The sequence below is a fragment of the Panthera tigris genome, chromosome E2, assembly GCF_018350195.1.
Source record: "Panthera tigris isolate Pti1 chromosome E2, P.tigris_Pti1_mat1.1, whole genome shotgun sequence".
NCBI classification, from domain to species: domain Eukaryota; kingdom Metazoa; phylum Chordata; class Mammalia; order Carnivora; family Felidae; genus Panthera; species Panthera tigris.
Window position 1 is genome coordinate 11,643,756 of NC_056674.1, and position 16,062 is coordinate 11,659,817.

Genomic DNA, 16,062 nt, shown 5'->3' on the forward strand with positions numbered 1-16,062 from the left:
CACACACACACACACACACACACACACACACACACATATCACGGCTCGTTTCAATCGCTTAATATTCGCCTCGGCACTTTCGCCAGGCTTTCCCAGCACTTCCAGCAATTCGGGGGGGGGGGGGAAAGGCGGGGCTAAAACTAAAAAAGGGAGGGAGGATTCGGGGAGGAGACAGAGCGCGCGACGTCGTTGCCTAGGCAACTAGAGAGCTAGACCCGCGGCTCGCTGGAGGCGGTGTCTTGAATGGACGGACGTAGGGGAGCTGAGGTTCTCCGCCCGCCCCGTTCAACATCACCAGCCGCCGCACTTTCGCGACTGAAGACGAACAAAGCAAATCTCATCTATACTTAATGGGATCTTCACTTACATTCCAAAGTTGATGGGATTACAAAGGGGGCAGAAATCACTTGAGCCCAGCGAAACCAGAAAAACGACTAGTGGCGGGGATAAGGGAAGCGAGTGATAATGGACGGCTACACAGCTGGAGCGAAATGGAGAAAGGGTGAAGCTTCACCCCAACCCCGTCCTCAGCCTGTCCTGAAAGGCGCGGCCGCACCGGGCCCGGGTCCGACCCCTTCCGGAGCGGGCGGGGAAACGAACCCGCCTTCCCTAGAGTGAGGCCCACGCCACCCAAGGGCCCGGCGACCGTGTAACCAACCCAATGCGAACCACGCCCCTCGCGGTGAACACACCCCAACCCCCCCCCCCCCCGCCCACCCGAGAAAAGAAACCACATCTGAATCTCCCAAACCCGCTGCTCAGGTAGCTCCAGCCACTCCCCGGGAGAGTGAGGACCAACCCAATCTCCACCTTTATCCCCCAGTTCCTCCCGGCCCCTTGATGTGGGCCCCTTGATGTGTCCTCTTCTCGAGGGCCACCAGGATAGTCAACCTCCCATTTCCTAAATCCGGTTCCATCCCTATGTGGCACATTTAAACAAAACAAAACAAAACAAAACAGGAGTCTTCCTGGAATGATGGGTTCTTTAGTGGAGGGGACTTTCTCCAGGGTGGCTGAACTTCGCAACTTCAACAGACAATTTCCCACTCTGCGACGTGCCGCCCTTTGTTAACCGCCCCCAACCCCCAGTCTTCAGGAACTGGCATGAGGCCCTGTTTTAAGAGCTTAGATTCCTGTGAGGCAGAGCATTCCTTCCAACGGGCTCCAGAACTCCCGCGGTTGCCGAATTTTACTGACTGGACTCCGCAGGTCCCAAGAAGCCAGAGTTGCCCGGCGCTCGGCTCAAATTTCCAAGGATGTTCCAAACCCTGTGGGGCCCAGGGTGCTGGGCTCCTGAACATTTGGAGGCTGGGATACTGCGGCCAGGCCTCGGGCAGAAAGGTGAACACCGTCACGTCCTCACGGCTTGAAGGTGTAGGAAATAATGTCACTACACCGCAGCAGCGCCTCGGCCTGCACGCCTATCGGCGTCTGCAGCTGCAGCACGTAGAAATTGGCCACGTCCAGGTCGGCGGCTCCGAAGTGGGCGGTCACGTGCACACCCTCGTGCAGTGTGAAGTTCACCTGGTGACCCACCATGGCCAGCAGGCTGCGGAGGTAGCGTTCCCGAAGTGCGGCTCGGGCCTGCTGTTCCCGGGATTCCCGAGACTCTCGACCTACTGGAGATCCCGGGCTTCCAGGAACCTCTGGCTTCGGGGGGGCCCTGCGTCCGTCTGGGGCAAAGCCTCGGCTCAAGCCATCGGGGCCCCGGGGGAGCCGGAGCACAGGCACAGGAATGGCTGGTGGAGTCTGCATTATCCTGGCTGTTGGGTGAAGGGGAACAGAGGGAAGCCATTACACAGGGAGGGTGGGACTACAAGGGGGAGGCGGGGAGCAGGGGCTTGTCTACCCCACCTCATCTCAACTTGTCCCAAACCCAGTTCCTGCTTCTCCTTTTAGAAGGCCGCGGGGGTGCCTGGGTGGCTCGGTCCCTTAAGGGTGCGATTCTTGGTTTCTGCTTAGGACATGATCTCACAGTTCGTGGGTTCAAGCCCCACACCCGGCTCTGGGCAGACAGCGCAGAGCCTGCTTAGGATTCTCTCTCTCTCCCTCTCTCTGCCCCTCCCCGGCTCTCGCACTCTCTCTCAAAAATAATAAAAAAAAAAATTTTTTTTAATGTTTTATTTTTGAGACAGAGAGAGACAGTGCGTGAGCAGGGGAGGGACAGAGAGAGAACGAGAACACAGAATCCGAAGCAGGCTCCGGGCTCTGAGCGGTCAGCACAGAGCCCGACGCGGAACTCGAGCTCACAAACCGCCAGATCATGACTTGAGCCAAAGTCGGACGCTTAACCCATTGAGCCACCCGGGTGCCCCATCTCTCAAAAATAAATAAATAAAATCAGCCAGTAACCTCCTCCTCAGGAATTGGTACCACCATTCACAAGGTCCTCCTTTCCTCCCTCACGCACAGCCCATCCCATCCATAAGGAAATGCTCTCTTCCAAATAAATTCCCAATTACACCGAAGCCAATTTGAAAGGGCTTCCAGTGGCCAACTCTGGAATGATGTGAATGTTAAAATAATGCCAGTTACAGATTGTAACCCACTGAATAAAACAGAAATTCATGACTTCATGCTAATTATAAATAAATAAAAGAATAAATAAGGGAAGGAACTAAAATCACCAATGGACACTAAAATTTGTAGACGAGCGTTGGATGAAGTCTAGTGTATCTACACAGTCTTCAAGTACTTCCTCACAAAATACTTATTTGTTGTAAAGAATAAACAGTAGCTTTATTTTTTTTTTAATTTTGTTTAATGTTTATTTATTTTTGAGAGAGAGACAGAGTGTGAGCGGGGGAAGGGCAGAGAGAGAGAGAGAGAGAGACACACAGAATCCGAAGCAGGCTCCAGGCTCTGAGCTGTCGGCACAGAGCCCGATGCGGGGCTCGAACTCACGAACCTCGAGATCATGACCTGAGCCAAAGGCAGACGCTTAACCGGCTGAGCCACCCAGGCGCCCCAACGGTAACTTTATAGTGGAGGAATCTGGTGGACCCTACCTTCACTTAGGCATCAAAGCCATCATGTGCAGTAAAGGGACAAAAGACCCCATGTGCCTTCTGAGGTGATACACTGAAGGACAGGGCACCACTTCCGTGGTATTCCTACCAAATATGGATTACTGAAATCCAATCACGAGAAAGCTCACATTGAGGGACTTCTACAAAAAAGTGAGCCTGAGTTCCTTAAAAATAACAAGGTCCTGGGGTGCTGGGCTGGCTCAGTCAGTAGAGTATGTCACTCTCGGTCTCAGGGCCAAGGGTTTGACCCCCACTTTGGGCACAGAGCTTACGTTAAAAAAAAAAAAATGGGGGCACCTGGCTGGCTCAGTCGGGAGAGCATGCGACTCCTGATCTCAGGGTTGTGAGTTCAAGCTCCGTGTTGGGCATGGAGCCTACTTAAATTAAAAAAAAACAAAAGGGGCGCCTGGGTGGCTCGGTCGGTTAAGCGTCCGACTTCGGCTCAGGTCATGATCTCACGGTCTGTGAGTTCGAGCCCTGCGTCGGGCTCTGTGCTGACAGCTCAGAGCCTGGAGCCTGTTTCAGATTCTGTGTTTCCCTCTCTCTCTGACCCTCCCCCGTTCATGCTTTGTCTCTCTCTGTCTCAAAGATAAATAAACGTTAAAAAAAAATTTTTTTTAAATAAAATAAAATAAAAATAAAACAAACAAACAAACAAACAAAAAAAAAAAATGGGGCACCCGGGTGGCTCAGTTGGTTAAACATCTGACTCTTGATCTTGGCTCAGGACCTGAGCAGTACGGAGCCTACTTGGGATTCTCTCTCTCTCCCTATCTCTCTGCCCCGCCCCTACTCGTGGGCGTGCGCACTCTCTCTCTCTTTCAAAATAAGTAAATAAACATAAAAAAAGAAGAAAATCATAAGGAAGAGAAAATACATTTACAGTACTGTACTGTATTTATTGAAAAAAATGCATGTGTAAGTGGACCGATGCAGTTCAAACCCCCCACCGTTCAAGGATCAACTGTTGTGTACGTATTCCCAGCCTGACACCCCTGCCCCCATCTTGCCCCCCATCGCTTCCTTCCTGGACTACTGAAGTCAACTCCCCCCGGGGCCCTGGCTTCCACTCTCACCGTCCCCCCACCTGCAAGTCTGTCCCCATGCACAGCCAGAAGGACCTCGTTCGCACCTAACACCTACCATCTAACACCTGAGTCAGATCACATGCCTCCTCTGCCGAGAACCTTCCCCTGGCTTCAGCCTCGCCCAGAGGCAAAGCCAACGTCCTCACCACAGCCCTCAACGGCCGCTGGAGCTTCGGACCCCGCCAGCACCCTCGTGGCGGGCCAAGCTTCCCTCTCTAGCCCAGCCCCTCTGGCTGCCTTGCTGGGCTGCGAACGCGCCTGGCACAGAAGTCCCTCTCAGACCCCTGCACTTGAAGTTCCCCTCTGCTTGTATCTCCTCTCCGCCTTCTCTGCGCTACCCCACATTCTTCCACGCCCTCACCAGCCTCGTTGGTAGCGCGCAGGACTCTTCTGACGTGATATTGTATATTTATTGTCCTGCCTAGGGCCCTTCTCCTCCGCTAGATGCCTGCCTCCCTCCCCGTGGGCAGCGACCTTGCTTTCTCCCGGGTGCTGACCCCCAGCTTCCTGGAACACTGTGTGGCAGCGACCCAGAGACCAGGCTCCTTAAAACATTGTTCCTGCTTGAATGAATGGAGGGGAGATTGAGCTCCCAGGCCTGCTTAGCTGGGTGACTTCAAGGGACAGTTTCCAGGCTGGACAGGGCCTGGTGATTAACAGAAGTGACAAATTTTAGGCACATGGTGTCCCATCCCTGGGCCACTCCCGGTACGGGGGAGATCAAGATGATCCTTGGGGCGCCTGGGTGGCTCAGTCGGTTAAGCGTCCGACTTCGGCCCAGGTCACGATCTCACGGTTCGTGGGTTCGAGCCCCGCAGCGGGCTCTGTGCTGACAGCGCAGAGCCTGGAGCCTGTTTCAGATTCTGTGTTTCCCTCTCTCGACGCGGGGCTGGAACTCCCGGACCGCGGGATCGTGACCTGAGCCGAAGTCGGATGTTTAACCGGCAGAGCCATCCAGGCGACCCGGGACTGGATCGTTCTCTGTGGTGGTGTGGCGGGCTGTCCAGGGCATAGGTGTAGGACTTTAGCAGCAGCCCTAGCCTCTACCCACTAGATGCCAGTAGCACCCCTGCCCACACACACCATTACCCCCTGCTGTGACGACCAAAACTGTCCCCCGTTGGTGAAGAGTATGGTATGAGAATTACACCTCAATAAAGCCTTTTTCTTTTAAAAGATTTTATTTATTCCTTTAAATATTTTTTAAATGTTTGTTTATTTTTGAGAGAGGGAGAGAGTGCGCGCGCGCGCACCCTAGTGGGGGAGGGTCAGTGAGGGGGGGGGGCAGAGGATCCCAAGTGGGCTCCACGCTGAGCGATAGCAAAGGGCACAATGCGGGGCTTGAACCCACGAGCCTCGGGATTATGACCCGAGCTGAAGCTGGACGCCCCACGGATAGAGCCACCCAGGTGCCCCTAGAAGATTTTATTGTTTTTAAAGTGATCTCTGCACTCGGCGTGAGGCTGGAACTTACAACTCTGAGATCGAGTGGCAGGCCGTACTGACCGAGCCAGCCAAGTGCTGTAATATACGGATAACTTTAAAAAAAAAAAAAAAGGCTTTAAAGGGGCGCCTGAGTGGCTCGATGGGTTGAGCGTCCAACTCTTGACCTCGGATCAGGGCATGATTTCATGGTTCTTGGGATCGAGCCCCACATCGGGCTCTATACTGACAGCACAGAGCCTGTTTGAGATTCTCTCTCTCCCTCTCTCTGCCCCTCCCCATGCTGGTGCACGCATGTGCTCTCTCTCTCTCTCTCAAATAAATAAATAAACATTAAAAAAATAAACTAATTAACATTACAAAAGGCTTCAGGGGGATGCCTGGCTGGTTCAGTCAGTAGAGCATGTGACTCTTGATCTCAGGGTCGTGAGTTCCAGACCCACATTGGGCATGGAGCCCACTCTTTTTTTTTTTTTTTTTTTTTTTTAAGTAGGCTGCCACCCCAGTGTGGAGCCCAACGTAGGGCTCGAACCCATGAGCCTGACGTCATGACCTGAGCCGAGATCAAGAGTTGGACGCTTAATCGAACGAGCCCTCCAGGCGCCCCAGTAGTTTTAAAATTCTAATTTCAAAAAGGCAGGGGCGTATCGTAATGTTTCCGTGTCCCTTAAAAGATGTTAGACTCCCGGAGCCTCTGGCTGGCTCAATTGGTAGAGTATGAGGCTCTTGATCTCAGGGCTGTGTATGGAGCCTACTTAAAATTAAATTAAATTAAACTAAATTAAACTTAAAAATGTTAGATGTCCCCCTCAGGAATCTGAACTTCCTCTCCTATCCTTCCCTACTCCCCAGACTTTCTGTCCCGGTCCAGACCTTTCCCAGGGACTGGCTTTTACGTCCTGCAGATCAGACACCCCTACTGCTGACCCAGATTGAATCCCTATTAGCAGAAGTTGGCACATTTTCTCTGTAAGGGGCCTGACGGTGAATACTGTAGGCTCTGTGGGCTATAGGGTCTGTCACAACTACTCAACGTTGTCACAGTTGCAACACAGCGGCCACAGACAGACACGAAAATAATCAACACGGCTGTTCTTAAAACCTCACTTATTGGGCCACTGACATTTCAATTTTATCTAATTTCATGCACCACAAAAATTTCTCCAAGTCTTCCAAGCACTTCCAGAGTAAACCTTGGCACTTGGGGGACTCAGTCGGTTAAGTGTCCCGGCTCTCGATTTCAGCTCAGGTCGTGATCTCACCGTTCTCAAGTTCGAGCCCCGCGTGGGGCTCCGTGCTGACAGGGCAGGGCCTGCTTGGGATTCTCTCTCCCCCTCTCTCTGCCCCTCCCCTGCTCGTGCTCTCTCTCTCTGTCTCTCAAAATAAGTAATAAAGTAAACTGAGGGGAAAAAAGGTAAAACCCACTCTTGGCTGGCAGGCCACACAAGACCGGGAGGCGGGCCATTAGCTTACCCCCCTCAGCGGATAGGAAGGTGTGGATTCGGGGAGACGGGTGGTTCTTAGCCCTCCCAGATTCGCTACGAGGGATCTGGACAGGTCACCGCGGCTCTGCAAACAGCCTCCCTGTTCGGTTTCCTCATCTGTAAAATGAAGCAAAAAAAGAAAAAAAAAAAAAGACTCAGACTTCCTAGGGTTCCGGGAGACCCTTTCAGGCGGCAATGGGTGATCACACAAGGGACATCCCACAGCACCCTGGACTCCCCCTGGCTTTCTCTGCCGCCCACGTTCAACCCAGCGGTAAAGTCACCTTCGGAAAGGTATCCAGAATCCAGCAACTTTTCACCTCCGCTCGCTCTCCCCCCCCCCCCCCACCTCCTCCTCCAGCCATCGTCTCCGTCCCCCTTCACAGCCTCCACCGCCACCCTGCAGTCTGTTCCCTACGCAGACACAGCTCAGTAAATATTTGTTGAAGGGAAAGGAAGGATCCACCCGTCCACATTATCCAAGTGCCTGCTCGGGGGCCCAGCTCACGTGGGGTGGTGCCAGGGACAGGGTGGTGAGGGAAACCGCCCTCCCAGGCCAGTGGGTGACACAGACTTGTTTCTGGACAATGCCTACCCAGAGCCGGCAGGGCTGGAGGAGCCTCAGGTGCCCAGAGGGGCCACCTGGCCCAAGAAGGGGGCAAGAGATAGCCAGCCAGGAAGGGTGTTGTATCTGAGCAGCCCTAAATGAAATAAGGAACTGAGTCCTGTAGACACATCTCGGGGGACAGCGTTCCAGTCAGTGGGAACAGCAAATACAAAGCCCAGGGAAGGGTGACTCTGAGGCAAAGCAAGGAGGCCAGCGTGGAGGAGGTGGGAGCAGGGGCAGATCGGCAGGGAGGGGCCTCGAAGACTGAGGTGAGGGCTTGGCTCACTACTCTGAGGCAAGAGCCTTGGGATGGTTCTGAGCAGGGGAGGGACAGGACCTGACTGATTTTCACATGATCCTTCTCCCTGCAGGGAGCCCAGTGAGGAAGGTGCCTCGGTGGCCCAGGCGGGCAGAGCATGATGGTGCCTGGAACAGGGTGGGGGCCGTGGGGGTGGGGGAAAGTGGTCAGATGAGGGTTGGGTTTTTTTTTTTAATGTTTTTACTTATTTATTTATTTTTGAGAGAGAGAGAGAGAGAGAGAGAGCGTTGGAGCAGAGAGAGAGGGAGACACAGAATCTGAAGCAGGCTCCAGGCTCGGAGCCGTCAGCACAGAGCCTGACGCGGGGCTCGAACTCGCGAACCGCGAGATCATGACCTGAGCCACAGTCAGGACGCTCAACCAGCCACCCAGGCGCCCCACAGTTTTTGATCTGTTAGTTAACATGCACTATTATGTCAGTTTCAGGACTCCATTTCCTTTCTTTGACCACTACCACTGTAGATGGGATTAAGGAATACACACACTTTCTAATTTATCTGACCACTGCCCTTCGCACTCCAAGCTTAGCCAAGGCTCATCAGCCCCCAGGGCTTTCACCCAACCTAGGTTAACACTCCAGTGATTTAAGAGATACACCCTAGTCTGTAGGGCTAGGACGTCCCACGGTACTGATGGGAATTAAGCAAATGGCCACAAATCACATGAGATCCCTAGATAAAACAACCAACGGAGATTTGGTCATACCACGTAATCCCCGTTCTCCTGAAGAGGAAACTGGCACTGGGAGATGCCAAATCATTTACTGGGTGCAAGCTGGTGAGTGGCAGGGAAAGGGAGCGAACCCAGGTTGCCCTGGGTTGGACAACAGACCCGGGCCATCACCCCTGCTCTCTGCAGGGCAGATTTGTTTCAGGGTCAGCGCACCACTGGAGGTCTTGGAACCAAGGTGTGACCTGATAAGAAGCTGGTTTAAGAAAGGTCAGGTAGGGTGTGCCCAAGAAGGCAAAAGCAGGCATTATCCCTTCTCCCTGGTGACCAGGCCCCAGAATCCTTTATCCTCTAAGCCAAGGGTTTCTGGCCCAAAGATTTCAGAAAAATGGCCGAACCCACCCCCACGACTTGCACAGTCAAGACTCCAGACCCCATCACTTAGGTCACGGACAAGGAAGGGCAGGAGATTCACAGACCTCCCTTCTTGGGGCCTCAGTGCTGACTTCCAAGAAAGCGGGAATGGATCAGTTCAAGGGACAGACGTTTAGTGAACCCTTCAGTAGCCAGGGGAGGGATAGCAAGTTACCAGGTTAACAGTGAAGACCCCAGACCTTCGCTAATTAACCAAGGTGCCGACAGGTCCACACACACCCCAGAGGTGGCCCTGTGGGATGCAAATCAGTTAAAATGGAGCCTCCAGAGAGGGTCGGAACCTCAAGCACGCAATACTTCCCCTCCCCTCTGCCCCCTGGGCTGGTCAGTTTCCTTTCAATTCCGCCCTGGCCACCCACAGCTAGCCTTTTCTTATACTAAGTAGGTCCTCCCGGCCCCCAGGCGTCCATTCCCCACTCTGCCTGGGCTGGGTGTCCTCCCGGCTCAGATCAGGCAAGCGATTCAGTCCCGCCAAGGCGGGAGTCACAACTGCTGCCGTTGTTACTGTTACCGTCGTCGTCGTTGTTATTTTCCCGAGGGAGAGAGAGCATTCTGAGCGGCCCGGGCCCCTCACCCCAACCCCGGCGCCGGAACGTCCCCGATGCTGCGTTCCGGACCGGAGTCCCCATGCAGGCGTCCGGGGACCACAACGTCCCCACGGCCAGCGTTGCAGGCGCGGACCTGCCCCTTCCCGCCACTCCCGGCCGCGCACGCGGGCGGGCGTCCGGGGCCAGGCCCGGGGAGAGGGAGTGAAACGTGCTCGCGCCCCACCACCGACACCCAAGCACTCACCGAGGTCCGCGGCGCCCGGCGCCCCCACTTCCGCCGGCGCCCCAGCTGCAGAGGCCCGGGCGGGCCGCGAGCCGCCCAGCCTGGGTTCCGCCCGCGCTGCCGCCGCCCCACGTGGTGGCGGGCGGGCTCTCGGGCTCGGAAACCAGCGCGGCCCCACGCACCACCCCGCCCCGCGGCTGGGCCCATCGCTTCCATCTGATCCGCCCTCCTGCGAGGTGGGGGGCGTCCGGGATGCCCGCTTTAGGGAAGAAGAAACTGAGGTTCGGAGAGGAGGAGACTTCCTCCGGGCTGAGTTAAGGACAGAGCTTGGTCTCCCCCTACACGTGCACACTCCTTCCCTTCACCTGCAGTCCAAACCGCAGCTCCTCTCTTTGAAACCTTGAGCAGCCACACGGCAGGAAAAAGGCTTGGAGAGGGCAGCCGCGGGACCCGAGGTGGTGGTTCTGTCTAGCAGTCCCCCCCTGCCGCCCCGTTTTACAAAGGGGGAAACTGAGGCCCTGAAAAACGGAATGTCTGGCTTTAAGTGCTATGGAACCTCACTGCCCGGGGCTCAGATGGAATTCACTTCTTCCACATTTTTTCCATAAGCCAGGGGCTTCACGGGCCCAGCAGATCTCCAAGACCGAGTGCCTGGCACACAGCCCCTCTGTGAGGTCTGTTGAAAGAACGTGCTGGAGGGGCCTGGGCGGCGCAGTCCGTTAAGCGTCCGTCTCTTGAGCTCGGCTCAGGCCATGATCTCTCTCACATTTTGTGAGTTCCAGCCCTGCATGGGGCTCTGCACCCATGGTGTGGAACCTGCTTGGGATTCTGTCTCTCCGTCTCTCTGCCCCTCCCCAGCTTGTGCTCTAAAAAAATAAATAAATAAACAAACAAGAAAGAAAGAAAGAAAAAGAGAATGTGCTGAATACCCATTTGTTGACCGACCTATGAAGAAGCAGGATTTATGTGAACCAGGCCGATTTGACTCTTGCCCTCTGGAACCCACATTCCTGGAGGGCCGGGAGGGGCAGAATAGGATATACCTGAGCAAATACATCAACAAGATCCTGCAGGGCTTGTGATGAGTGATACAAAAGGAATAAAATAAGGATAATGGGGTAACAGGTGGTAGAGTCAGGGGAGCTTCTCTAGTTGGGTGGTCAAAGGAGGTGGCAGTGAAGAAGCCCCTTTAGGTAATAGATGGGGAAACTGAGGCCCAGGGAAGAAGTGAGGACAGATGGAGGTCACGGTTGTAAGGCCTTGAGCAGGGTGGAGATGCTTTAGATACAGTGGCCAGGGAGGCCCTGGGCTCTCCGGAGGACGATTGAGCTCAGACCTGAATAACAATATGAGGAACCCTCTGGCCCGGAGCAGTGCTCCTGGGACATTAGCATGTGCAATTCACTCAGAGCTGGGCTGGGGACCCAGGGGAGGACAGACCCCGGCCCCTGACCTCAGCGAGCTTGTGTTGGGTGGGGGTGGGGAGGGAAGAGAGGACCGTCAACAGATAGGTCTATGTTATTATGATGTGGCCGGTGCCAGGAAGAAAAGGAAACTCGTAAGGGTTGGAGGGTGGGGCGGGGTGTTGATGCCACTTCAAACAGTGATCGCAGTGAGCTGCTTTGCGGAGGCAAGTTCAAGGAGGCCCGCGTGGAGGGAGGTGAAGACAGTTGCTTCTTTGGTTTTTATAGTGATTCCAGGTTTAGGAGCAGAGTAGATGTATATAACCGCAACCCTCCTCGCCTTAACCAGCCCTCCGCCGCAGGCGTTGGTCTCAGAAATCCAAAGCCCTTAAGTGGACACAAGACCCCCTCGGCCCCAAGGCAGTTTTCTCACGGAACTCAATCACCCACGCCTCTCCCCACGCCCTGCCCCCCTTCCTTGTCATTCTGGAACATACAAGGCTGGCCGGCCCCCTCACCTCCTTCGGGGCTCAAGTGCCCCACGCTCTTCCCCTGTAGAAATCCGACCAAGGCCCCACCCCCACCCCCACCCCGGCAACCCTGCCCCTTTATAGCCCTTCCTAGTTTTTTATTCGGCCCCATCGCACTTGCCGGCCTGGAAGGCACTCCGTTTTACAGTTATCTGGTTGAGAGTCTGTCTCCCCCCCACGAATATACTGCGTGAGAGGAGATTATTGGCTGTCCTGTTCACCGCTATACCCTCAGTACTTAGAACAGAATCTAGTGCAAAGTGCTCAATAAATGTTTGCCCCCTGAGTGTTTATTGTAACGCATTTAATGGAATAGACCGAAACGTGGCCCCCGCCGTATTCTCTCTCGGGGGTGCATGTAGGCACCCCGCGCCTCGGTTTCACCGGTCCTAAAAAGGCATCAGGAATGGGCGTTTGTGTGCACGGTCGTGTGACCTCGGCGTCGTTAAGGTTTGGTCGCTAAGAAAATGCAGTGGGCTCGTCTTTGATCGAGTTTGGCTGCCGCCCGGGCCCCTGCGGGGCCGCCCCGTCCTCGCCCGCCAGGTCCCGCCCCGGTGGGTGGAGCCACGGGCCGGGCCAGCACGTGTAAGAGTTCGCGGCGGGTCGCCGCAGTCACTCACCTGAGCGCCTCGGTCTGAGCGCGCACGGCCCGCGCGTCCTCCGCCCGCCCGCTCACCAGCCCGCCCGGCCCTCGACTCATGTCCCGCCGCAAGGCCGGCTGCATGCCCCGCCGAGTAGACCCCGCGCCCGCCGCCAACACAGACGACGAGATGGAGATGCCGGACCTCGTCATCGAAATGAAGCCGGAGCCAGACGTGCGGCCCCTACAGGCCCCGGGGCTGGGGCCCTTCTCCCCGAAGGAAGTGCCCACGCCGGGGCGGTTCGAGGGCGAACCCCGCCGTTCCTCCGGCCCCGTGCCCGTCGGGAGCCCTCTCCACGCCCTCGGCGCGCGGAACCAGTGGGCACTGTGGACGCCGCTGATCCTCAACCCTCGCGGTGAGCGCCCCCTGCCCCTGCCCCGCCTCCCTCCCCCTTCACTCGGGTGGGACGCCCTCCTCCGGGCACCGACCCCCGACCCCCCGGCCTTATTTCCCTTGCTTGGTCCTGGCCTCCAGCCCCCTTTCTGACCTTCGGGGTTTCCCTCTCCCTCGGAACCCCCAGCCCCCATCCGGGCCCCACCCGACGCTTACCACCCGCTTCCTCCCAGCAGACCGCCAGCCCTGGACCGACAAACACCCAGATCTGTTGACCTGCGGCCGCTGCCTGCAGACCTTTCCTTTGGAAGCCATCACTGCTTTCATGGACCACAAGAAGCTGGACTGTCAGCTTTTCAGAGGCCCCAGCCCCGGCCAGGGCTCAGGTGAGTCAAGCCGGGATGCAGTCCCCCTCTCAAGTTCAAGGGCCTGGCTTCCTGTGGGAGAAGGGGCTGAACTGGACAGGCGGGGCAGTGAGCACTACTTCCCCTTTCTCGCTCCCCATCGGGTGCAGCCTAGGCGTGGCCAGGGCCTGCCCTGTCCTAGGGCTGGGACTGGTGGCGGGGGTGGAGGGGGGGGGGGGGCGTGCGGGCAGGGGCTGGGCACGAAGGAGGGCCGCCCACAGGGTGTGGCCAGCCCCTGAAGACTGGTCTGGGGATTTGCCACACACACACACCCCCAATCTGGTTTCACTTCTCCTTCCCCTTGGCCAGAAATAACTGGCCAGGTGGCCGGACCAGTGTGGCAGTAGGGGGACCTCTGGGGAGGGCAGCGGCCTGGGGGAGGGGAGGCTGAGGCCAGCTGGAAGTGCGGCATTACCACCCCCTCCCCTCCCACCCCATTATTAGTGCCGATTGAGGTGCCGGTGCATTTGCTCAGAGCCAAGGAAGGGGCTTCTGGCTTCCCTCTCTGATGGAATCTCCCAGCCCTGCCCGCTGGGAAGCCCCTGGTTTGGGCCAGGTCCTCGGAGTCTGGACACCTGGGTTCCTTCTCTTAGAAGGGAATGAAAGCCCTTAACGTGGTACTAGACTCGCGGGAAGCTTTTGGTCATCACAGGCTGTGGGGGGGCATCTAAACCTCCAAATTTTCATCCCCTGGCCATTGTGCTCCTAGGACTTTTGAGAAATAGAATTATATTCAGGCCTGGGGGGTGGGGGGGGGGGTCTGTGATGGGGGAGGGGAGGGAGGGGCTGTGACTGGATCAGCCCGAGAGTTGCAGCCGGCAGGGTGGCCTGGTGGCCCAGGGAGGGGCTATGATGGGATCACTGGAACACTCCCAGGTGCTTGGACTTGGTGGAGCGTGGGCACTCCCGCCACGTGGGTGTAGTGCAGTTCATGTTTACTGAGGGTTTACGTGGACCAAGACTTTCAGTTCTTCTCCGTTCAACGTCACAACACCCCTCAAAGGTTAGAATCCCCGTGTTCTACCAAATGAGAGAACAGGGCCAGAGAGGAGCGTTTCTTGCCCAAGGTCACACAGCTAGGGAGCCCAAGAACTAGTTGGTGGACACGAGAGGCTGGCCCTCCCCAGCCCCCATCTGTGCTCCTGACCCGGTGTTGCGTCAGGAAAGCCACCCCACCCAAGACTGTCTAGGACTTGGAAGAGTACTGATAGTACCTGGAGGGTCTAGAGAAAACACCCAATTTGGAGGGCTCTTAATTTGGGGTCCACGCAGAGGGAGAGGGAACCTCACTGACTACCCCTCCCAACTTCTAGGTGGCCGCTTCCCTCCTCGGCCCCCTCTTCTGTAAGGCAGGGAACAGGAGACCGTGCATGGAACCCGTGAACCTGGGGCCTGGCACAGAACCCCGCTCAGTAATCAAACGCTGTATTTAAGCCGAGCATCTTTTTTGAAAATCTGTCTCCCGCTCCCCAGGCTTCTGGGTTGAAACCCCAACTCCACCCTTCTAAGCTCGTCAGCTTGGGGAAAGGTCTTTGCCCGTTCTCCCTTCCCGACTCCCTCCCATAAAACAGCCCTCCCCACCCCACCCCTCACCCTGCTTTAACTTCTGGTGAAGACTTTCAAACACAGAAAATCCTCAGGTATGCACCATCCACTCCGCAGGTTTTCCTTACTCGCCTGCCCGCCCGCTTCTGAGCATCAGCTTCTGGAGGACGGGGTGCTTGCCTGCCTTCCTTACCGGGCCTTCTCAGCCCCCGGAGTGGAGCCTTTCCCGCGGAAGGTGTCCACCTGGCAGGTGTGAGTCGCAACTGTCGCTTTGCCCCGTCTAACACCGGGCCCTTCTCGTTGCAGCACGCCAGGACCCCAAGGCCCTGGGCTGTTTCCGCTGCGGGAGACAGTTCTCAGGGGCCTGGAAACTGCTGCGCCACGCCCAGTGGGACCACGGACTGTCCATCTACCAGACGGAACCCGAGGCCCCAGAGGCCCCGCTGCTGGGCCTGGCAGAGGTGGCCGCCGCCGTGTCGGCAGTGCTGGAGCCGGAAGCCGAGGCCAAGGGCCCCCGGGCGGGCATCCCCCCGCGGCGGAGCCCCACCTGCCCCGTGTGCGCGAAGACCCTCAGCTCCTTCAGCAATCTCAAAGTGCACATGCGCTCGCACACAGGCGAGCGGCCCTACGCCTGTGACCAGTGTCCCTACACCTGTACCCAGAGTAGCAAGCTCAACCGCCACAAGAAGACCCACCGGCAGCCACGGCCTCAGAGCCCCTGCAAGGCCAAAGCCAGTCCAGAACAGGCCTCTGCCGCTGCCCCTCCTGAGCCAGCGGCCCACGCCGCGGCCCCGGCCCGCACCCTCCTGCGCAGCAGTGGCGAGAGCGCCGGAGCGGCCGCCACGGCGGGGGTCCAGGAACCCGGGGCTCCCGGTGGTGGGGCGCAGGTGGGCCCCGGCGGGGCCAGTTGGGAAGCTACCACCAAGGAACAGAGAACTGAGCCTGCAAAGGGCCCGACGTCCCCCAAGAAGCTGCCAAAGCCGGCGGTCAAGAGCCGCGGGCCCGGGGGCAGCTGTGAGTTCTGTGGAAAGCACTTCACCAACAGCAGCAACCTGACGGTGCACCGGCGCTCGCACACGGGCGAGCGGCCCTACACCTGCGAGCTCTGTCCCTACGCCTGTGCCCAGAGCAGCAAGCTCAACCGCCACCGCCGCATGCACGGCCTGGGGCCGGGCAGCACCCGCTTCGAATGTCCCCACTGCTGTGTGCCCTTCGGCCTGCGTGCCACCCTGGACAAACACCTGCGGCAGAAGCACCCCGAGGTGGCCGGGGACGCCTGAGGCGCGGGAACGCCCTCTCTGCGGTCCCTGGTACCACCGTTACTGTGCTTGTCGACCTTGGCCTTGGCTCTGCTGCGAGTA

General features: G+C 57.2%; 2 protein-coding genes across 7 annotated transcripts; one reads left to right on the forward strand and one right to left on the reverse strand.

The window, feature by feature from the left end:
- Nucleotides 1-965: 965 nt before the first annotated feature.
- On the reverse strand, nucleotides 966-13,137 carry GEMIN7 (gem nuclear organelle associated protein 7). Of its 6 annotated transcripts, none has more exons than XM_007096525.3 (3): nucleotides 13,029-13,137; nucleotides 7,034-7,161; nucleotides 966-1,763 (listed from the first exon to the last, which is right to left on the reverse strand). In XM_007096525.3, the coding sequence occupies exon 3, from the start codon at nucleotides 1,753-1,755 to the stop codon at nucleotides 1,360-1,362; it is 396 nt and encodes a 131-aa protein (XP_007096587.1). In that variant the 5' UTR covers nucleotides 1,756-1,763; nucleotides 7,034-7,161; nucleotides 13,029-13,137; the 3' UTR covers nucleotides 966-1,359. The 6 variants fall into 6 exon arrangements, with proteins under 6 accessions (XP_007096587.1, XP_007096584.1, XP_042824374.1 ...); XM_007096522.3 differs by having other exon boundaries at nucleotides 12,969-13,033; XM_042968440.1 differs by lacking the exon at nucleotides 13,029-13,137 and adding an exon at nucleotides 9,867-10,002.
- ZNF296 (zinc finger protein 296) lies at nucleotides 11,878-15,993 on the forward strand. Its single transcript, XM_042968439.1, has 3 exons — nucleotides 11,878-12,774; nucleotides 12,989-13,138; nucleotides 15,008-15,993. Exons 1-3 carry the CDS (start codon nucleotides 12,477-12,479, stop codon nucleotides 15,979-15,981), a joined length of 1,422 nt encoding a protein of 473 aa, XP_042824373.1. The 5' UTR covers nucleotides 11,878-12,476; the 3' UTR covers nucleotides 15,982-15,993.
- Nucleotides 15,994-16,062: the final 69 nt, after the last annotated feature.